Source organism: Equus asinus, chromosome 2, assembly GCF_041296235.1.
Source record: "Equus asinus isolate D_3611 breed Donkey chromosome 2, EquAss-T2T_v2, whole genome shotgun sequence".
In the NCBI taxonomy this organism is placed as follows: Eukaryota; Metazoa; Chordata; class Mammalia; order Perissodactyla; family Equidae; genus Equus; species Equus asinus.
In genome coordinates, this window is record NC_091791.1 from 125938536 (window position 1) to 125961212 (window position 22677).

Sequence of the window (22677 nt, forward strand, 5' to 3'; positions counted from 1 at the left end):
CTACCACCAGAACCGTTTCCTAGATCGAAGTCCTCTCAGATTAGGAACTCCATTTTCCACTCCCGCCGAAGTAGGCTCACCGTCCTGCCCCTTCCTGAACCAGTGCGACCTTCCAAACTTGCCCTCCAGAGAAGTGAAGGGGTTAAGTTCTGGTTCCACTTTGGGGAGTTTCCAACACAAAGCTGGAAGCTATCAGACCGAGGCATTTGGGAACGGCTCCAGCTCCGGCTCCATCTCTGGCTGCCTAGTGCCTCTGTGCCGCCTCCACTTTGAAGCACAGGAATATAGAAGAAGCGGATGGAAACCAAACGCCTACCGCCGCTCTGCAGTGGGGTGGGAAGGGGGGCGGAGCGGGCCTCTGTGTCGTCGCATGACCCCGCCCCTCTGGGAGGGCATTGCGCCTGCGCTGGAACGGCTGCCTAGCTCCCGGAAGTCCAGGGTCTGTCCGAGGAGTGCCGCTGGCTCTGGGTGCCTGGAGGCAGAAGCGCTTGCGGAGCTCGCCCCTCGGCCCCCGACCACCATGTCGACCTTCGATACCAACCCCTTTGCGGACCCAGTGGACGTAAACCCCTTCCAGGTAGAGCTACCAGCTCACAGCTCTCTCTAGTTCCGAGGGCCACCGCCCGGGCCTCTTTCGCCAGAGCCGGGAGACGTGGCGTAGGAGGGATGGGCTGTCTGTCCAATGGGACAGCGAGCTCTGAGGGCTGGCCTATCGTAGCGTCTGGAGGGCGGTACTAGCAGCAGGTGGAATTGCGGAGGGGCGGGGCTCTGTAGCCTGGGAAGAAGCGGGATCTTCCAGCTCCTGGGACGCAGCCCCTTTGACTAGACACTGCTGGGGAAGGGGACTGGAGTAGGTACGGTCAGGGAGATCCCGTAGTGTCAGGGAGAGAAGCGACTTCATCTGATGGGGAAGTGTGGCTACCACATCCCGCAGTCTTGGGGAGACACCTGCCTTGAGTCACCTTACGAGAGGGAGTGACTCCAACATAATGAGGAAGTGGAAGCCTCTGGTGGGATGGAGAAATGTGGGAAAATCCCAAGACACCCCCCACCCACCCACCCAACAGCCAAACTGACCTATAAACTATAAGAGAGTCCTTGAGATTTGTCAGGAAAGGAAGGCTGGGAGAGGGTGAGAAGGTAAGCCAAGCTGAGAGAGTGGCCTTGATAAGAATTCCACTCCTTGGTCATAGGTCTAGTTTGGACTGGGTTTTGGCCGGACAGGACAGCCCAGATTAGGAAGAGAAGAGAAGTGAGGGGGCTCTGAGGGTCTTGAAGCACAGGTAACGTTGGTCTGATGGGCCTGTGTGTGGTGGCAGGGTAGTTGAGGTGCAGTCACTTATGAGCTGGCCTGACCTTTGGAACAAGTGATCGAGAAAGAAACAATCTTCCTACTTAAAGCCAAGACCTTTCTGCCTTTGAGCTGAGCGCACAGGGGTATTCCTTTTTCCTGATGTAGGACTGGGACTCTTGTTAGCTCCAAAGCTCCTGTGCCTCTCGTTTCATGTCTGCTCGAAACCAGTTCTAGGGAAACTTGCTTGTGCTGACTAGTGATTTATGAGCCCCGAGGTTTCTGCCCTGTCAGGATGTCACCAGGCACATGAACTTATCCTATTTGTACTTTCTTTTGGTCATTAACAGTTTCAAAGTTTCCTGCAGGTACAGAGGAAGTCCTTGGAGGGGTCCTTCCTGTGTCTCACAGCATTAGCTTTCCCACCTTAAATCCCTTCAAGGGTCAGAGCAAAGACAAAGGAGACTTAACTGAAACAATTATGTGCTGTCAGGAGAGTGAAAAATGTCTGCTGCTTTCTTGGTGTCAAAGTGACTTAGCCAACAGGAGCTCTCAAGGCAAATTTTGGTGGCTTGTTCTTTGCAACAGGGAATTCCAGACGTTCTTCTTGTAGCTTAATGCTTCTTGACAGAACCTTTGCAAGACCTCGGCTCTTATGTAATGCAGTCATCTCTAGTAGTTGAGTAAAGAAAAAACGTTTGAATTTCTTCCTGCCAGTGTCTTCTGGTAACTGTTTTGCTTTTTACAATACTGCTGTATAATACTGGAGTTTGAGTTTTAGTAAGGATCTAGTAGCCTTTTGGTGTGTCTGCTCTGTGATGATTTGCCTTTTTAATTTTTATTCTGTCAGAGTCAGAAATGAAATGTCTGCCCCTATCTGAAAGTCATAGGCAGTATGCTGTCTAATGATGCAGAGAACTTGTCCCCAGTGCCAGCAGTGGGCAAGATAGTTGGCCTGAGTTCTGCCCTGTATTAATAGCAGCTTGAAAGGCTTAAACCACATCTTCAGCCCCAGAAATGATTGTGCAAACTGTGGTAGAAGTAATTTCTGCGTTCAAGCAAGAGAGTCTGTCTATCACGCAGCCCCAGGATATGGCAGGACAGGAAGCAACTGTGGTCCTGTAAACAGCAACATCTGGTGGGAATTCTGTGTGAGGAGAAGAGGGCTGGCTGCCTACGATTTTCCTCCTCTCTACCCTGGGCTGGGTTTTTCCTCTTGGCACACACTTCTGTGGAGAAGGAGCTTTGAACTTGAGGCCACCAGGCTCCTTCTTCTGGAAAACTGCCCTCGCTCTCCTTGTGATGGTATTGTCTGCTTCCCTGACTGCCAGGGCTGGGACATTGGGTGACTGGGTGTGAGCCCAGCTTCATTCACCCAGGGTGTTGGTACAGAGCTCAGGAGAGAGCAGGTAGGGAGGAGATAGGCTCAGAAACTGTCACATCTAGTCAGCCTTCAGAGCAGAGTTGTTTTTTCTGTCACTCCATGGTGGGTTACGAAAATATACGTAGTGTTCCGAGTCCATGGTGGACTATGAGAGCTAGGAACATCCTCAGAAATCTATTCCAACCCTTCAGTTTAGAGATGAGGAAACCAAGACCCCAGTGAGGATGGGACATGCTAGAATCCCCAACTAATTAGCAGCAGGAAGGGGCCCAGACCTGGGTCTCAGTCCCAGGCCAGTGCTGTTTTAAAAGTTTTTGAAGCTCAGATATTGGTATTAAACTGCCTTGGGGTTATTTAGGTCAGCTGAGGAAAGAATGTAACTTCACCACTGTCATCATTCTTGAAATGAGAGTACTGGTAGTGGTGAAACTAGTAAATTAGTATTAGCTAACCAGTTTTTCTTTTCCCAGTGGGTGGGGATGAAATAATGCAGATTGTATTGTGCTTTTAAAGACAGTACTTTATAGCAGCACATGTTTTGAGTAATACCAGTCTTGAAAGCTGCTCAAGGTTCTGGGGTCAAATAAGTTCCATTTTTCTTTTTTTATAAAGATTTTATTTTTTTTCCTTTTTGCCCCCAAACCCCCCCAGTAGATAGTTGTGTATTTTTAGCTGTAGGTCCTTCTAGTTGTGGCCTGTGGGACGCCACCCCAACATGGCCTGATGAGTGGTGCCATGTCCACGCCCAGGATCCGAACGGGCGAAACCCTGGGCTGCCGAAGTGGAGCGTGCGAACTTAACCACTTGGCCATGGGGCCATCCCCTCCATTTTTCTTGAAGATTGAAAAGGGTTGTTGTTGGGTAAAGGTTCTGAGAAATCCTACAATAAAGACATTTGCTCAACTTTATTTGATCTAGCATTTCTAAGAGTTTTTCAACCGTGGAATCCTTTTTCTGTTAACTCTTGTAATATCCCCTGAAACTCCCAGTGGGCCTTTAAGTTGACTTCCTTACCCATGTTCTTTACCCACCTCTCACTCCCATCCCGACCCCACACTGTGGGCATGGGATTTTATGACCTCTCCCTTGTGTATAGTTATAATTTGGGTTATTAGAAAACTTCCTGCACAGTAAGAGCTGTGAGTAGAGAGTTAAGTCACAAGAGTGCAGCAGAGGTTTTACCAACTCCTAAGAGGAAGCAGGAAACTGCAAGCCAAGTGTTGGCAATTTCACAACCTCCACTGGCACACCCTCATCCCTCTGTTAACAATGGCGCATCTGCTTTGTACCCTTTGGGTATGTCGGTCCCTGCTTTGCACTGATTCCAACCTGTCTGCTCCCGAACGTTTCTCGTTATGTCTTGTTGAGTGATGAAGAGGTAGAGGGCTATTGCTTGGCATTGTACTGTGCATTTTATTTTCCAGCTGTCCACTAACAAGCAGATCACCCAGGCAGATGCTGGGGCTGCTGTTGTCCTTGGCCTTTCTGCCGGATTACCCAGGCAGGCAGCATCGATCTCGAGGAGGGGGAGTGGACTAGCTGGTGGTGCTGAACAGAGAAAGCCTTTCAGTGTTTGTGAGTTGCCAGATTACACAATATCACTCTCACATGTTGCCTCCTCGCAGTTACAAGATAATCTTAGTGGCCTGGCTGCTTCCCAAGGATTTAAAACATTTCTGTCCTGTGGGAGGAGAAAGTGGTGGCAGAAACGTGATGTGGGTATGAACAAAGTTACAAGAAGTTCCCTGAACAGACACTAAGCACTTTGCCATTTCTCAGAGAGGATCGGCTCCAGCTTGACTGTAACTTTGGGAATTCTCAAAACCACCAGATGGAAGTGGTAGAACTTTCCTGTGGAACAGGAGCATTGACTCAAGAAATTTGAAAATGGCAATGTTCATACAGTTTAACTGACTCCAGACAGCTGCCCAGGTGGGAGGGTGTCTCTCTGCCTTTATGGTTGGCACCTGGAGCCAAGCTGGGTGTTAGAAAGTTCTTGGCCAGAGACATAGGTGAACTTTGACCCTACCCTTCTGTTAAGTTTTCTTTGGAGCCACTTGGTGTAGAATAATCCTGTGTTCGGAGAAATGGTAATATTTAACCAGGACAAACAAGGGGTACTTGCCAGTCGTTCAGAGAAGAGTGCCATGCATATTAGCAAGGTGTGAGTATCCAGAAGTGCCCCTTTGAGATGCTGACACATTAGTGCACATCACTGAGCCCTGTTGCTCTGAGGGCCCACGCAGGAGACTAAGCCAGATCTGCTTGCTGATCATGACAAGACTGTGGGTACGATAGAGGCAGTTAAAACTCGCCTAAAGGAGCTGTGAGGGATCTGAGGAGGAAGGGCAGAGTCTTGTAGTAGATGGGGCTTGGGCCGAAAGCAGAAAGCCTGGCCGCCGGGAAGAGAGGATATTTCAGGTAAAGGAGCACCAAGAACCAAAAATCGCTTGTGCACACTGTCGCCCCCACAGCCTCAGGCACCTCCTCACTTTTAGATCCTGTGGTCTCTTCGGGAGCCATGGGCCTGAGATATGTCTGCTTCTTGTGACACACATGTTCGTTTAGCCAGGCTCTCTGTCCTTGGCCTGTTTAACACTGGTAACTCTCACCTCCTTCAGCCTGGTTTCACTTGCTGTCTCATACATTTAGGGATGGTCCTGGAGTTCCGTCCTTGACTTTGTTCTTAGTGTGTACTCTGAGTAATTTCTTCCACTTCTATGGCTTCAGAATAGCATCCACATACCAGCGATCCCAGATCTAGAACTCTGGCTTTCACCTGTCTCCTGATCTTCAAACCAGCATTTCCAAGGCGCGCTCTTCTTGGATCCTCTCCCTGCTCCTGCACACCCACTCCTGAAAAACCTGTTTCTCTTCTCCCATGATCACTTGCTCAGTGGGGGCACTGTTCACCTGTTAGCCAAGCTAGCAACCCCAGACACTCAACTCCTTCCTTTCCCTTCCCTTCCCCTCTCTCTTGCCTTGCAGTAACTCCATACCCTGAGCAACCAGAGAGTGGCCAAGCCTGTGGCATCTACCTGAGAAGGGTCTCGAGTCCATCCCCTCTTCTCCATCCCCAGCTGTTATGCTTTAATTCAGTCTGCACTGTCACCCAGTGGACTGTTGTGTCCCAGCCAGTCTTCCCACCATCCTCCTTCCTTGCACATTGCACTCTCCTCCCTGCTGGCAGAGATGACCCTGGCACTCCCTGCTCCCAATCTCTACTTGTCCTCTGATGCCCCTGAGGTAAAGTCCAAACTCCTGTAGGCTGGCCTGGCCTCCTCTTCAGGCTGCTTCCCTGGCACTCCTGGCTCCTCTCTATACACACTGCTCCACAGCCCCCAGAACCTTCTCCTGTTCCCTGAACACATGTAAGCTCTTTTTAAAGATGCTGTGTCTTTGCAAATGCTGTTCTTGCCTCCCTCCTTAGGGCTCGCTGAACTTCTTTTGTCTCCTAAGATCCAACTCAGATGCCGCCTCTGTAAAGCCTTCCCTGACTCTCCCCAACAGCTTAGTCCCTCCCTCCCCTGTGACCCCGTTGCATTTGCCCTCACCCTGTTACAGCACTCACCTTGTTACAGCACTGATCATGGGCTATCACTGTCTTTTTTTTGTTTTGGGGGGGTTTTTTTGAGGAAGATTAGCCTGAGCTAACTGCTGCCAATCCTCCTCTCTTTGCTGAGGAAGACTGGCCCTGAGCTAACATCCGTGCCCATCTTCCTCTACTTTATATGTGGCGCGCCTGCCACAGCATGGCTTGCCAAGCGGTGCCATGTCTGCACCCAGAATCCGGACCAGTGAACCCCGGGCCACTGAAGCGGAATGTGTGCGCTTCACCGCTGCGCCACCGGGCCGGCCCTTGGGCTATCACTTTTGCCCTGGCTTCTGTTTTGTTCTCTGTAGTGTTTGCTTGTTGGGTGCAGGGACCAAGGCTTTTTCTTGATGCCCTGGCCCTACACTTGGTGTGGAATGGTTTTGTGTAGGGAGTAAACAGACGCAGCTGGAAGGAGATGGCAATGGCTCAGTCTGACTGAGGACAGACTGTGCTGAAAAGAGTGCTCGTGCCGGGTGATGGAGGGCCTTGAACACCAGGCCAGCTAGTGCAGACTCGCTTTTCCCGGCAGGTCTGTGCATCATTGCTGTGGCAGGGCGGCAGGCCCAAGAGTGCACCTTGCTCATTTGGTGGGTTCTCAGACTTTCTTTTAAAAAAATATATGTGTATGTGTGTTTTTAAAGTAAAGATAACATAAGGACAATATAGAAAATTTGGAAAACAAAATAAATCATCCGTATTGCTACCAGTCTTGTGCAACCACTGTTATTTTGATGTGTTTTCTTGCCAGTCTCTTTTCATGTGGGTACTTTTGACAAAATCATCATTTGGTATTCATGTAACAAAGCCTTTTCCCTATTCTGCCCTGTGTTCATAGGTGTGATTTTAATGGCTGTTCAGGCCATCGAGGGGATGTGCACCAAAACATACTGAGCTCACTGACATTGGATATTTAAATCATTTCTTGCTTTTTTCTCCTCTTGTAAATACTGATGCAATGAATATCTTTGCAGATACAGATTTTTACATTTTTGTCATATTTCCTTAGGATGGATTCTCAGATTCCGGGTCAGAGAGTACCAAGGTTACCTGTGCTCTTTTTGCACGTGAGACCCTGCCACTGGCCAGTCTGGGGCTGATTGCCCTTTCTTGTTCTATGACACATAGCCATGTCTCCAAAGCAAATAGGACTTCACAGAAGTTCCAAAGTATTGGTGACTCTCTGCCCCCCGGAGAGCGTGGCTGGGTTTTTTAGTCCATGAGGTATTTATTTAATGTGTTTACTTGGAGCCTGAAATAAACCCCATGCTTGGAGCTTGGGTGGAGAGTAGGGTGGGAAAACAAGGAAGAGTCACAGAAAGCTCGAGCACAGCCAGGACCTGTGAAATGCATGGGAAGACATTGCTAAACCAGTGAAAACAAGTGTGTTTTTCAAGGCCCTTCCTGGCAGAGCTCGAACCTAACTCTGCCTCTTTTCTCTTAGGTCCCTCTCACCTCAGCTACGCAGAAGTGCCCCCCTGCCCCAGAGCTGTGGTGGGCCTTACTGACTGGGTCTTTGCCCATCTTTCTCCCCTCCTCTTGGAACCCTGCTTCCCTCGAAGCCCTCCCCAGGCCTCCCCTCCCCTCCCCTCCTGTCTTCACTCCTCCCACAGCTCTTGTGCTGTGTGCACCTATCTCAGCTACCCCAGATTGTGGACTCCAGAAGGGCAAAAGCTGTGTCCTCTTCATCTTGGTGTGTCCCTCACACTGTCACTGCTGAATGAGAAGAAGTGAGTTCAAGAGCTTTATATTTGTTATAAATTCAGTAAAGGGCATTAGTCAGTCTGAGTCCTTTCGGCACTCAGGGAGTTTTAGGTTACTTCTTCGCAGGTGAAACTTAGCTCTCACCATCCTTTTAAATAACCACTTGACCCACTTACGAACCAGTTGATGCTTGGTGAGCAGGAATGAAGGATGCTGCTGTTGACTTCCATTTATGACTTGGAGTAAAAGCTGAGGGTCCTCATTCAGGCCAGTCAGTGTAGTCCTTACTTGCAACCTCTCTGCATGTGTCCCACCAAGGGTGTTCTCCACTAAGGACTTCTCTGAAGTCCAGAAATAAAGAAACGAGCAGAAGCAATCATCCTGGTCACTCCCGGTGCCCTTCTCAGCGTCCCTCCAGAGTGGGTTCGTTCATTCAACCACATGTTGATAGAGCACCTTACGTTTGTCAGGCACTGTACCTTGGGGATGCCCTGCTGAACAAAGTGGACCCAGGCCTTGTCCTCTCAGGCTTACCACTCGTGTCTTTGGAGACAGACAGACTTAGAATCAGAATGGGGCTCAGCCACTAGCCCTGAGATTTTGCACGAGGGAGCTGGGCTTTCTCCCTCACACGGTGGTTGGGAGGTTGAATGAGGAGGTGTGTTGTAGCTTTTCTCAGCCAGGGCTTTGCAGTTGAGCCACAGAACACAGAAACTGATTGGAGTGACTGTTTTCTCCATTCTCTCAAGGATGGGCTGTAACCAGGACCATTCTAGGTGCACAAGAGAGAAGTCAAGTCATTGTAGACAGTGGATGCCTTAGAGCAGTGGGGCTTAATTCTGTCAAGAATCAGGTGGAGAAAGGCTGGTAGAACCTTCTTTTCTTTTTTCTTCTTTTTTTTTTTTTAAGATTTTATTTTTTCCTTTTTCTCCCCAAAGCCCCCCAGTACATAGTTGTATATTCTTAGTTGTGGGTTCTTCTAGTTGTGGCATGTGGGACGCTGCCTCAGCGTGGTTTGATGAGCAGTGCCATGTCCGCACCCAGGATTCGAACCAACGAAACACTGGGCCGCCTGCAGCGGAGCGCGCAAACTTAACCACTCGGCCACGGGGCCAGCCCCAGAACCTTCTTTTCTGACAGCTTGACACAGTGGGCAGTTCTAGGGTGACTAGAATTTCACAATAGCATCATTGCATGGTAAGCCTGGCGCGTAGTAGACACTCAGTAAATGTCAGCTCCCTCCTCAGTCCCTCCTCCTCACTCCCTCTCTCACCAGGCCTCAGCTTCTCTTGAAGCTTTCCTGAAGCCACACACATCTTTCAGAAAGATCCAGGTGGACTCTATCCAGATGGAAGATACCCATCTCTCAGTGGTCCAGGCTCTTTCTAGGCAAGGTGCTTCTGGGCCTGGGGCTGCCGCTGTGATGCAGGTGCCCCCACTCCCCATGCCCTAGCGTTTGGGCAGTACCTCCTAGAAAAAGGAGAGGAGGGCCTACAGCATGCAGCATTTATTCTCAAACATTACTTCTGGTCTGCATCAGGCCCTTCACCAAGCACTAGGGAGCCAGAAGTGTTGGACACAGAAGCACCTGGCTGCAGAGTTACAGCCTGATAGTGGAGACAGGATTTGTTTATGGTGAACCTTGGTGAGGGGTCTAGGACCAGGTCTTTAAGATTTTAGAAAAGGAAGGAAGGATCAGTGTGGATAGGGTAGTCAGCCCCCCACACCCACTCCCCCAAATCCTCTTCTGGCTGACGTTGGTAAAGGAAATGAAATCTCTTCATGGGTCTGGAGGTGCTTGTTAAACTTGTACACCTCGGCCGGGTGTATATGCCAGCACGCAGAACTGCTACCAGAGCCCCCCTCTGTCCTGTAGTGACTCAGACTCAAGTAACCAGTTCCTTGGATGGTGGATATGATTTCAGTGATTTAGCTCACTCTGCACTGGGGCTTGGTGTCTACTGAGTCTAAAAGGGGTACAGATACTGAACCCCAAATCTTTTTTGCAGGAAGTCAGCCCAGTAATTCTGGGAGAAATCATCTAGTCGTTCAGCCAACACATAATCTCAAGGCCAGTTCCTACAGCTTCAGGTGGCCTCCTGAACCTCACCTTGGCACTTTGTCCAAGTTGTAGGAGCCACCACACAGGGATGGTGTCCAGCAGAAAGGACACAGCCACATTCCCTCCTTGCAGAGGAGGTTGGGTGGGAGTGCAGGGGATGAGGCCCATCCAGAGACAAGAAGTGAGTTGGGGTGGTGCGCTCAGCTTTGGGCTAGGCCGTGGGGCCTGTTGGACACAGTCTCTAGGAACTCATGGCCCAGGTGGGAAGATGAGAGTTAGCATGCGTGAAAAAGTCAGAAAACACCTTCAGCGCTGACCCTCAGCTCTAGAAATGTTATAGGGAGCCAGCTCCCATTTTGAGACCAAGGACAAGTACTGCACCATGGTGAGTATCCATTCCCACATCTAAAAATTGAGGGGCTTTTCTCTGAGGGTCTATCTAATGTTAACAGTGTGTTTAAGAATCCAATCTATGGAGGCTTCCTGGTGGAGGTGAGGCTGGGCCAGAAGGACAGGAGCATCTGGACGAGTGGTGAGGGACAGGGCGGGTAAGGTGTGCAGACAGGAGAGCCTAAGTGAGGCCTTGTAACAGGGGCCTTGGCAGAGTCCAGTGGCAGGCTGCCTGTCCTTCACAGCTGTTTCTTCCAGAGCCCAGGCATCACTGTCAAGCTGGACCTGAGCCCCATACCATATTATGTTTGGGGAAGGGGTGTATAGGACCTCTGCTGGTGAGGGGCAGGGTGAAGACAGACCAGCCTCAGGCCAGCAGGGAGGCTGCTTGGGTGAAGAAGATGGCAGGGAGCCCTGTGCAGGCCCTAGGCCAGAAGGGCTGGCCTCAGCAGAGATCAGATGGAAAAGCGAAGACTGAAAACTCAGGAAAACGCTGTGTTCTGAGGACATTTTTGCATTTTTTGAAAAGAATCCAGGAAAAAAACCAAAAACAAACATTTTCCCGGCTTTTCATCTGAGCCCTTCATGTCTCTATTCCTAGCAAGCGTGCCTGATTTAATCAAATCAGCACTGGCAGCCAGCACCATGTTTGTGTTCCAGAATCTTAAACTGTCCTTTAAAAAAATAAGAGGAATAAATGCTTTCTATAAAATAATAAATAAAACAGTCCAGAAAAGTTATAAAGTGAAAAGTGAGTCTCCACTCGCACCACCCCATCCACCCTCCCTCCCCACCAAAGAAAAACTCCTTGGAAATAAATATTATGAACCATTTTGAACCTATAAAGGGCACTAACAAGAACAAGTGTGGTGTCTATTCCCAGGCCTCAGAGTGTAAAGCTTGCTCAGGGTCTCTTCTGGGAAGTCGTCTGGATGGAACTCCTTTTCCAGAAAGGGAGAAGAAATTGCAGCTGTGGTGTGGCACGGGCCAGGCACAGGAGCCTTCAGGAGAGGCTTTTCAGGGCACTAGGAAGGACCCTCAGTAGCCTCACTTCAGCCAGGTGTCCCTGGGTGGGGCTAAGAGATAGTAATGACCCCCCTTGCCAAGGTTCTCTCTTCTCCCCAGTGTCTAATGGCTCTTTTTCACCTTCTTAGGATCCCTCTGTGACCCAGCTGACCAGTGCCCCTCAAGGTGGCCTGGCTGAATTCAACCCCTTCTCAGAGGTTGGTGAGCATGTCCTCTTTCTGAGTCCCCAGGTCCTCTGGGTGGTGCTGGGGTCTCTGGGGCAAGGAGCCTTGGCAGAGACAGAGACAGCTCTAAGCAGCTGCAGTCCTCAAAGGGACAGTCCTAACATGAACTCGGGGTAGGGGTAAGGATGAGGAAGTCACCAGTTCTCCCCTTGGGACCATTAACAGGGCCCGTCTTTGAAGAGGGCAGGGCAGTGCCAGGGAGCTCTGGATCCAGCAAGGCCAGGGGTGCTGGGTTAGGCATCACATTACCCGGGGCCTAAGACTGGTTGGCCAAGAAGCTGTAGGGGGAGGCCCAGGGCAGGTCCTAAGGGAGTGCCTCTCACAGGCAGGGGCACAACACTCACCCTGCTGTGGGTTTGCCCCAACATGGCCAACTAGTGGAGCCCCACTCACCTCCCTCCTCTGATCTGGCCCACACAGACAAATGCAGCGACAACGGTTCCTGTCACACAGCTTCCTGGGCCCTCGCAGCCAGCGGTTCTTCAGCCCTCAGTGGAACCAACCCAGCCAAGCCCCCAGGTACTGTTAACAAAGATCCCTTTCGCTTCTCCTTTCCAGAAAGGGAAGCACCCAGACCAGTAGTTGAGTCCTGAGATTGGGGGTGGGCAGAGGGCCGTAACCCCTGACTCTTTCCTGCAGGGGCCTCTTTGATAATCTCTTTGGAGTTGGTCACTTGCACATGAAGGGTCTGCTCTGTCACCCTTATCCTCACCGCCCAATCCCACTACCAACACTAAAACCTGAGTTCAACTCACCAGACTGGGGTCCTTGGTGTCTTCAGAGAGAGCTTTTGCCTGTTGTGCCATTCCAGATCCTCCTGGGGCCTTTGGTTTATTCTCTCTTACTCAGGGCCGAGAATCTCTCTGTCTCTCTTTTTTAACCTCACTTATTTCTGCCTTCCTTCCTATTTTCCATTGTCCCTTCACCAAATACTGTGAATCTTGTCGGCTTCCTGCCCGACACTCTACGCCATCACCTCCTTGCCTTCCCCCGTACTCCTTGTGCCCCCAGTGAGCATGACCCACAGTGGAGTTGTATGTTGCAGCTCCTGCTTAGACAGGCCAGCAGGTTCCTGCCTACCAGATTCCTGGCAGTGAGCGAGTTCTCAGAGAGGCAGATGCTACTAGGAGGAGATAGTAGTCTCAGAGACAGCTACATGCGAGAGCTTCCGAAGGTAGGCAAAGTGTAGATGAACACGAGGGAGGGCCAGGTGCCTGGAGCCTGCCCAGGCTGGGCTTTGCACTCTCGTGGGTCCCACACTGCTCCCACCGTCTGACTGGTCTTGCTTTCCTCCTTCCTGGCACCCTACGGCCCTAGGCCCCACCCATGACCCTAGAACCCTGTGGAGGTGAGGCAAGGCTTAGAGGGAGGGGTGACTTTCTTGTTCAGCTGGGTGGTGGGCTGTAGGGACCGGGGTCCTGTTCAACTGAAGTCACAGATTTGGGGAGAGGAGGCTAAGACCCTCAGCATGGTCCAGTGTAGTCAGTGGTCCTGCTTCTGCCCCCAGTGCCTGCAGTTTACCTCCTGAAGGCAGCCTCGGCTCTTTGGAGAACTCCTTTTGGAGAGTGTGTACTTGTGTGTGTACACATATGTACATACATTATGCCTGGCTTGTCATCCTGCGAGGTGACCAGTTTAATATCTGCTCCCTAAAAAGGAGTGTAGGCTTCATGAGGAACTGGGCCCAACAGCTGCAGCTGGAATGCCAGGGCCAGCTCTGCTCAGCCTCATGTCGAGTCCCCTAGCTGCCTCACTTGGAGGCCCTGCACTGCCTGAAGAGGGAAAAAGCTTGGATTCTGCACATCAGGAAAGCCAGGCAGAGCAGGACCAAGCCTAAGGGGCTGTCCTGGAATGTAGCCGGTCACAGTTCAGGTGGACCTCACGTGGCAGCTCCTGGGGATGGAGCGGGGGAGCTGCTTAAATATAGACCCCAGAGACTCCAGCTACACACGGTCTGCCCACAAGTGTCGCCCTCCCCACTCACTGCTAACAGGATGGTACTGTTTCCCTTCACATGCACGCTCTCCAGGCTCTTCAAGTGGGGCTTGGGTCTCTGGGTTTCTGACTACAGGTCAGTCTCTTGTGAGGCCTTTTGCCCTTTGCTGATACCCCAGAAGTCACTATACCTGAACTTTGGCTGGACTCCAGGATGGGGGAGAGTTCTATCTCAAGCTCAGGGATAAAGGGGAGAGGAGAGCCCTGGTAATGGCTAAGGGGGCCAGAGGTGGTACAGAGGTAGTAGAGGACAGGTCACCTTGGCCTCTCTGTCGTGGTCTGAGGTACCCAAGACACTGTGGGGCTGGGACTGCCTCTGGGACTCCCTGCTGCCTGTCCCTGCATAGGGCAAGGCCCTTCTGACTTCCTACCCAGGCTGACACTGTCCCTATGTCTCGTGTCTGGCTGCCCTCTACCTCCCTGGTTCCCTCCAGGCCGTGGCCTCTGCAGCCCAGGCAAGCCTGCTCCGGCAGCAGGAAGAGCTGGACAGGAAGGCAGCTGAGCTGGAACGCAAGGAGCGGGAGCTGCAGAACACTGTGACCAACCTACATGGTAAGGGAGGCCCCGCGGGCCCTGGGCTGCTGTGCCTGGCACAGGAGAGTTCCCTGAGCCTGCTTGTTCCTGGGGCCGCCTGGGGACTTTGCTGAGCTCTTGATCATCTTAGAATGGTGTTGGTCCTGGGGAAAAGCAATAAGGTGGGATTCAGGAGACCTGCAGTGTAATCCTAATGGATGCAGATTACTTCTGCACTCCTTCCCAGCTCTGAAATTCTTTGATAGAGTGAGGGCACTGGTGCCACAATTCCTTGCTCGTGATGATGAACTTTTGTGCTTAAGGGCTGCTTGTCATAAAAATAATCACTTAGGCCATTTAGTTCTGTGTTTTCCCATGCATTTGGGGTCCATTAGCTTGGAGTGAGCTTGTGAGTGTTGGTGTTTCATCACCCTTTTCCCATCCCGCTGCATACCCATGAAGACCCTGAGCCCCACTTCCTGGCACCCTTCTGCGAGCCCTGGTTTGGCCCATAAACTGGGCCTGTATGTGCACTCCACGATGCTGCTGCTGAGGCTGGGCCTCATCTGGTCGCCTGTTTCCACACAGTGAGAGAGAACAACTGGCCGCCCCTGCCCTCGTTCTGCCCCATCAAGCCCTGCTTCTATCAGGATTTCTCCATAGAGATCCCTGCTGACTACCAACGGATATGCAAGATGCTCTACTATCTCTGGATGTGTGAGTCCCCCTCCTGCACTTTGAGCTCAAGGGTGAAATGGGATGTGACTTGAGAGCTTTACCTATGCTGTGGCTGCTCCTCCCTGGCAGACTCCAGCCTTCCTCAGTGCTAGGCCAGGCTAGGGGGTTACCTTCTACCTGCATAACTGGCCCTCCACAGTCTGCTTCCTGTCCTGGGAATCTCCTTGAAAGGGCCAGTAACCAAGGATCAAGTAGGGTGGGACTAGCCAGAGGCTTCTGAGTTCCTGTGGAGCTCATTGCTCTGAAAGGCCCTCTGTAGGTGAAGGCCTCCCCTCCCCATAGGCCCCTGGGCTCCTGGGAGTGAGGATCAAAGACTCCCTGTAGCTCCACTGTGGGTCATCCAGGGCCAGGGGAGAGTTGTTGAGAGGAAGACTTCATTCCCCAAGGATCAGCCCTTTGGTCTGCATTCCCCCCTCCACCGCCACCAATCAGATACCTGGGCTGTCCCATCACCTCTTAGGAACTTGGTTTAGTCCCTGGTTTTGAGGTCCCAGAAAAGCAGGATTTGGGAGCCAACCCTGCCTAGGTACAGACCAAGGTCCTCTCGTATTTCTCCAGCTGCCCTCACAGCGTGGACCTCATTTCCTCTCCAGGGGGTGGTCTGCCATGTTGGGGAGCCCTTCAGCCACCTTGGTACCAGCCCATCTCTCTCTCCTTTCCCCCTTCCCAGTGCATTCAGTGACTCTGTTTCTGAACCTGCTTGCCTGCCTGGCTTGGTTCTTAGTCGACAACACCAAGGGAGTAGACTTTGGCCTCTCCATCCTGTGGTTTGTGATGTTCACCCCCTGTGCCTTCCTTTGTTGGTACCGACCCATCTATAAGGCTTTTAGGTGAGTAGGGCAAGGGGTGAGTGTATGGCTGGCATCCTAGGTGGCAGGCCAAGGGCCATATGCTCTGGGTCTCCATTCCAATCTTAGAGCAGAATCAAATGGTGGGGAAATTCACTTTCCCATTCCTACACATAGTGAGAGCAGACAGGGATCAAAAGCCAGTTTCCTCAGTTGTTGTGCCTGAGGTCTGCTCTGGGCACTGTCCCTGGACTAGGCACAGGAAACCTAGAGAGGGGATCAGGAGCTTACTTGCCCTCCCACTGCTCCCAGTCTGTGCAGTGGGATTTCAGTCAGTGCGAAGAGGGAGGGGACTTTCTTAGCTCCCCTCTGAGGCTCTAGAGTGTATTTCTCTGACAGAGTCAGATAAGCTCTCAGCTGCTTATCTCTCTATGCTCATTTATGCCTCCCCCCACCTCCCCAGTAACTCTTGAGCATTGCTGAGTGCCAGTACTTAACCAGTTGACCTAGAATAGACACCGTGGACATTAATGGGTCCACCTCAAAGACCCCTAGAGCTTTTGGAATTGCTCCTCAGAGTTGATGCTTTCAGGGCTGGGAGCCCAGCAGGCCCTGGAAGGAGGGGGCAGGGCAGTGGCTGAACCCTCCCCTGCACTCAGCAGGCAGGACCTGAACCCTCACTGTATTCGGGCCCTCAAGGACACAGAGATAGAGTTTTGTCTGGTGTTCTCTACTCCTCAAATACCTTTTCTTCTACCCAGGCCTACAGTTTTATTATTAGAGATTTATACCTTTGGCTTAGATTTTCTTGCCTCTTATGAAATGCAGATAAGTGTTAGGCTCTTGATATTGTCCTTTGGGTGAGCAACTTTATTAGCTGTTTGAGGAAGAGGTCAAGCATTGACCCCTTAAACTGGAAGGCAGTGAAAGGCAAGCCCTTTTTGATTATGGTTGTGGGTATCTGTGTGTCGGTGCCCTTATGGACAGTGTGGCTGGTCCTCTGGAGCTCTGTCTACTCTCCCATCCTGCCACCTGGCTCATAGTGAGGAGAGATGTCATACCAGGTGAGGAATACTGAGGAATGAGCCCCAAGTCCTCTTGTGACTTCTGATTTCCCCCTCTCTCCACAGGTCTGACAACTCTTTCAGCTTCTTCGTGTTCTTCTTTGTATTTTTTTGTCAAATAGTGATCTACGTCATCCAGTTGGTCGGCATCCCTAACCTGGGGGACAGGTGAGACCTGGGGCGTCGCAGAGGGAATTACACTTTGGAGGTGGTTTGGCCTCTCTCACCATTTCCCCACTCCCAGAGATGCCCCACAGATGACTCACCTTCTATCCTGGCAGGGAGCTGGGGTGGGGGTGGGGGGGTGCCAGCTTGGGTGTGCCTTCCTGCTCCCTCTCCAGTCCTTCACCAGTGGCCGCTCACTGTCTTACCTTGCTTGCCACTTTCTAGGGTGTTGTGGGTGAATGTGGCCTGAATCCTTAGGCTACCAGGGCTGTGTCCTGCACTGGACGGCGTCCTCTTCCTTTTCTCCTGCCATGCCCTCCTGGAAGCTGGTGCTATTTCCACAGGCCCGAGACGAGCCTTGGGTTTGGGCAGCTGCTGATGGCTCTCCTGGCCTTTGCAGACCCTGAGCTGTGACTTTTCCAGATGCCCTGTACATCAGGAGTTGGAGCCTAGCCTCTCATGGACTGGCTCCTTCTGGCTACTCTCTCTCAGCATACAGCTGGCTTGAGTTTCCTGGGCGCTGCAGTCCACAACTCAAAATTAGTCTCAAAAAGAAAAGCTGATGGCTGGTGTTTTCCTTTCTGCCCCAGTGCACATGCAACATTATAGAAAGGTCAAGCTGGCATGTGGCTGAAAACCCAAGCCTGGAAGGGCTATACTATTTTGGTCCCCTCCCTCCAGTAGAGCTGGCAAGTCCAGAGCAGTGGGGAGGGGGCTGACCCACCTTGCACTCCAAGCAAGTGCATGCTGCCCTCCTGCCACCCCTCTTCTATCTCCCTTCACTGTTTGTTTCGTTTTTTTTAAAGACTGGCACCTGAGCTAACATCTGTTGCCAGTCTTTTTTTTTCTTCTTCTCCCCAAAGCACCCCAGTACACAGATGTATGTCCCTCTGGTTATGCTGTGTGGGATGCCACCTTAGCATGGCTTGATGAGTGGTGCTATGTCCGTGCCCAGGATCTGAACCAGCGAAACCATGGGCTACTGAAGTGGAGCATGTGAACTTGACCACTCGGCCATGGGGCCGGCCCCTCACCTTGCTGTTTCTAATCTGGCTCCTTTTCTCTTTAAGTGGTGACCTAATTTCATTACTCATTACCCTAAGTGAGATCCTGGTAGAAGGGCTGTGATTAATAAGTGCTGTTTACACCCTGGACGGGGAGTCAGAATGCTTGAGTTCTGGCCTTGGCTCCACCCCTCACTGCCCTGCCTGGGCCTGCCTAGATGAGCTCTGCAGCCTCCAGCCTTTCTCATCTCACCTCATAACACCCACAGGTGGGTGGATATAATCCCCCCTTTTTTGTTATTGATTGTAAAATACATATAACATAAAATTTATCATTTTATTTACCACTTAAACCATTTTAAAGCATACACTTCAGTGGCATTTAGTACATTCAGAGGTTGTGGAGTCATCACCACTATCTAGTTCCAGGACATTTTTATCACCCCAAAAGGAAACTCCATACCCATTAAGCAGTCACTCCTCGTTCCCTCTTTCCCTGAGTCCCTGGCAACTGTTAACCTGCTTTCTGTCCCTCCGGATTTGCCTATCCTGAACATTTCATATAAAGGGAATCCTACACCATGGGGCTTTTTGTGTCTGGCTTCTTTCACTTAGCATAATGTTTTCAAGGTGAGTGATGTAGCGTGTACTAGTACTTCATTCATTCTTATGGCTAAATAATATTCCATTATTTGGTTATACTGCATTTTGTTTATCCACTTGTCAGTTCATAGACATTTGGGTTGTTTCTACCTTTTTGCTGTTATGAATAGTGCTGCTATAAACATTTGTGTACAAGTTTCCAGATACTTGTTTTCATGTTTTCTGTTCTTTTGGGTATGTATCTAGGAGTGGAATGGCTGGGTCATACGGTAAGTCTATTGAGGAACCAGCAAACTGTTTCCCATAGTGGCTGACCCATTTTACATTCCCAGTAGCATTGTATGAAGGTTCCAGTTTCTCTACATCCTCAGCAACACTATTTTCCTTCTTTTTTCTTTTTTCTGCTATAGCCAACCTAGAGGTATGATATCTCATTGTGGTTTTGTTGGCATTTCCTAAATTTCTAATGATGTTGGCCATTTTTATGTGCTTGATGGCCTTTTGTATATTTTCGTTGGGGAAATGTCTATTCAAGTCCTTTGTTAATTTAGTAATTGGGTTGTCTCTTCACTGAGCTGTTTATATATTCTGGACATTAGCTCCTTATCAGATATGTAATTTAAAAATTTTTTTCCATTCTGTGTGTTATTTTTTCACTCTCTTGATAGTGTCCTATGATGTACAAAAGTTTTTAATTTTGATGAAGGCCAATTTATCTTTTTCTTGTGTTGCTTGTGCTTTAGGTGTCATGTCTAAGAACTATTGACAAATCCAAGATCATGAAGAGTTACCTCTGTTTTCCTCTGAGATTTTTATAATTTTAACTCTTATTATTAGGTCTTTGATCCACTTTGAGTTAATTTTTGTATGTGGCCAAAGTAAAGGTCCAACTTCATTGTTTTGCACGTGGATAGTCATTGCATGTGGATATCCAGTTGTCCCTGCACCATTTGTTGACGAGACTGTTCTTTCCCTATTCAGTGGTCTTGGCACCCTTCTCAAAAACCAGTTGATGACAGACGCATGGTTTTATTTCTGGACTCTCAGTTCTATTCCATTGACCTATATGTTTATCCTTATGCGAGTACCAGACTGTTTTGATAAATGTAGCTTTATGGTAAGCTTTTAAATCAGGAAGTGTGGAGAGACCCCCTTTTATAGATGAGGACACAGGGGCTCAGGAAGGTGACATGACTGACTGGAGGCAGAGGGTCTGTTCCTAGGCCTCAGTGGGAGGAGCTGAGGGACAGGATGCACGCTGTGGGTTGTCCAGTGATCCTCCTTCCCAGAGAGTGGGCACTTAGGAGTAAGCAGCCAGGCTTTCCAGGCTTTGGCGGGGGGTCCCCAAATCCCCAAAACAGCAGGAAATGGCCCTACCCAGTGCTACTCTTGACTGTGAGGGAAGCAGCCACGTTCTCCCTTCCAGACCTCACACGGCCAGAAGATTCCCCATGGGCAGTCTGGGGCCTGTTGGCTTTCACAGAGGCCTGGCCTCTCATAGCCATGGGCTTCTGGCCCATAGAGCTCTGTGCTGCAGGGAGATGCCTGGGTGGTGGTCAGCATACAGCAGCCACTTGGAGAAGACTCCCTCTCAGGGACCTCTGAGGCCCACTCTCACTCTCCCCGTCTGGCCTCCTCCTCCCTTTGTAGTGGTTGGATCGCAGCCGTGTCTACACTGCAACCAAAACATTTGGCTCTGTCGATCATCATGATGGTGGTGGCTGGGTTCTTCACCCTCTGTGCTGTGCTCTCGGTCTTCCTCTTGAAGCGGGTAAGTGGTGGGTGCTGGGCCAACAGCAAACCTGAGGAAGCAAGTGCCTCTCTCCTGCCGTAGCCATGAGGATGTTCATCACTACAGGAGTTGAGCATCCTGGGTCTCCAAAGGTCCAGCAGCTCTATCCAAGGCTCTGGGTGAGAGGCCAGGCAGGCTTGGGTTCCTGGTGGCTCCCTTGGGAGTATAACATGAATGGCTCAGTTCCTGGTGGGCCCACAGGGTGGGCTTCTCTCACCCCAGCCTCTTTCCCCAGGTGCACTCCCTGTATCGCCGGACAGGGGCCAGCTTCCAGCAGGCCCAGGAGGAGTTTTCCCAGGGCATCTTCAGCAACAGGACCTTCCGCAGCGCTGCCTCATCTGCTGCCCGGGGAGCCTTCCAGGGGAATTAGTCCTCCTGACTCTCCTCCCTCTGCCCCAGCCTTTTCTCTCGTCTGCCTTCTAGCTGCACTTTCCATGGGTGCCTTAAGCAGTGGTTATGCCCAGCACAGACCTGGGGAGAGTCTTGCCATGGCTCTTCCTCCTTCCTCAGCAACCAGCTCTCCCTTCCGCCCCAGGGAAGGGGAGTGAGGGAGGGACAGGGACTTTTTTTCCACACAGGAGAAAAGAAAAAGAACAAAACGCTTTCTTCTCTGGCGGTGGTTTGGTAGGATTCTTTTCTCTCTGGAAGCAGTGGGATTGAAGTTCTCTTCGCCACACACCCACTCTCACACACACACACGTACACACACGTACACATCTTGGATCACCAGCTGACGTGGGCCCACCCCAGCTGGAATTTATTTCTGCCAGGGTCCTGGGACTCCACTCCTCCCTCCCCTACCCCAGCAGGCCTGGCCTGAAGCTGGCTTCACAGACCCAGCCTGTGGCTTCCACGGTTCTGTCCTTCCTTCCTGCCCAGGCTTGGGTCGCCTCCCAAGGGTCGGCTCTCCTGTAGATGAGCTGCAGTCTGGGCGAGTGGACAGCTCTTCCCCAGATCGCTCTGTGGTGGTCTCGGGGCTTCCAGAGCCTCTGGCCTGGTTGCCCCAGGCTCTTCCCTGCCTTGTGTTTCTCACAGATTCATAGCCTTTTAGCCCCTGTACCCACTGGTGTGGGTAACACCTTGTGCCCTCTGGGGCCTTCCCTGAGTCTTTCCCTCTTGTGACTTACTGAATGTGCAATGGGGTTGGTTGGGATTTGGGGATGGGGAGGGATAGAGGACGCTGACCCTGACTTGTCCTGCCACGCCTTGGCAGTGTCTAGGAGGTTGGGGTCTGACTGTCATGGTGTGCTTTGTTTGGCTCTGTTTTGATATCCTCTCCTTCTGAGGGCCAGCTGTCTTTGCCTTGGCCTCAGATTCCACCCCACTCGGCGCCCCGCACCATCAGCAATGTCTAGCTTCCGCGACTCCGAGGGAGGGCAGGGGGAATCAATGGGGAACTGCAACTTCAGGCTAGACTGAATAGCCACCTTTCTGAGGAGTCCAGACTAATCCTCCAGGGTCCCCTCATCCCCCGAGTAGAGCCTAGGTTACCTTCACTGGTCCTGGGGATTCCCTGGGAAGTGTGTCACTACGATGGGTGCCTGGGAGTCCACATTAAAACCTGCACCCTGTCCTCCAGAGGCTGTAGAGTGGGTGTGTGGACTGAGGGAACTTCTCAAAAAGCTGGCCAACCTTCTGCCTCTGGGACCCACCCAGAGGCAGCCCTCACTCAGACTGTTAGCCTCGCAGCCCCAGAGCCACTGAATGATGATGGCAGCAACCAAGGATTTGTAAACTCCTTTCTGGTATTTTTTTCTTGTACAAATGTATATGTTATGTTTCAATTTTTGTGCTTAAATAAAAACAAGACATTTTCAGACAACTCTGGTTCTGATGTCTGCAGGACTTGGGAGGATGGGGGTGGCTCACAGGGGTCGGGGCTGAGGTGCTCCAGCAGTGGGTGAGGGGACAGTCAAGATGCTGCACGTGGCCACCCTGCGCCATGGCTGGTCTGTGACAGGCCAAGCCCCTCATCCTTGGGGATGAGCCCGTTCCTGAGAAGTCTGCTTGGCCTCTTCCATGGGACTTTCTTGTCCCACTACTTTCACTTTCAGAGCTGCTGGTCTTGGGGGGAGGGCACCTCTTTGAGTCTCCCCCTCCCCGTGCCCCCCGCCCTCCACCACACGCACCTGCTTGGCCGGGCTCCTCTCTTTCTGCTCTCACGTGGGCGATCTCTGGGGTGCTAACCCAGCCTGGACGGGATTCCCTGGGTGATCTCATCCGCTGGCCTCTGCTCACTTCCGTTCGGCCCGCAGGGGCCTCAGGATCCGCAAATGGATCTTGCGGGGACTGGCGGAACATGTGATTTCCAGTGGGGGTGGAGGCCGTGGATGCGCACAGGA

At 51.3% G+C, this 22677-nt stretch overlaps 1 protein-coding gene across 2 annotated transcripts; it reads left to right on the forward strand.

Moving 5' to 3' along the window:
* The first annotated feature begins 366 nt into the window (after window positions 1-366).
* On the forward strand, window positions 367-22160 carry SCAMP2 (secretory carrier membrane protein 2). Of its 2 annotated transcripts, XM_044764497.2 has the most exons (10): window positions 396-577; window positions 11578-11646; window positions 12094-12192; window positions 12719-12847; window positions 14103-14220; window positions 14770-14898; window positions 15590-15749; window positions 16838-16939; window positions 20194-20314; window positions 20571-22160. In XM_044764497.2, the coding sequence occupies exons 1-10, from the start codon at window positions 521-523 to the stop codon at window positions 20703-20705; spliced, it is 1119 nt and encodes a 372-aa protein (XP_044620432.1). In that variant the 5' UTR covers window positions 396-520; the 3' UTR covers window positions 20706-22160. The 2 variants fall into 2 exon arrangements, with proteins under 2 accessions (XP_014696857.2, XP_044620432.1); XM_014841371.3 differs by lacking the exon at window positions 12719-12847 and having other exon boundaries at window positions 367-577; window positions 20571-22157.
* The last annotated feature ends 517 nt before the right edge of the window (window positions 22161-22677 follow it).

Bases quoted from the DNA above. Each gene is read 5' to 3' on its own strand.
- SCAMP2 (XM_014841371.3), top strand. From the start codon at position 371: ATGACCCCGCCCCTCTGGGAGGGCATTGCGCCTGCGCTGGAACGGCTG. The intron at 12,193-14,102 runs GTACTGTTAACA...GGTTCCCTCCAG, and splicing joins CAACCCAGCCAAGCCCCCAG to GCCGTGGCCTCTGCAGCCCA. The intron at 14,899-15,589 runs GTGAGTCCCCCT...CCCCCTTCCCAG, and splicing joins GCTCTACTATCTCTGGATGT to TGCATTCAGTGACTCTGTTT.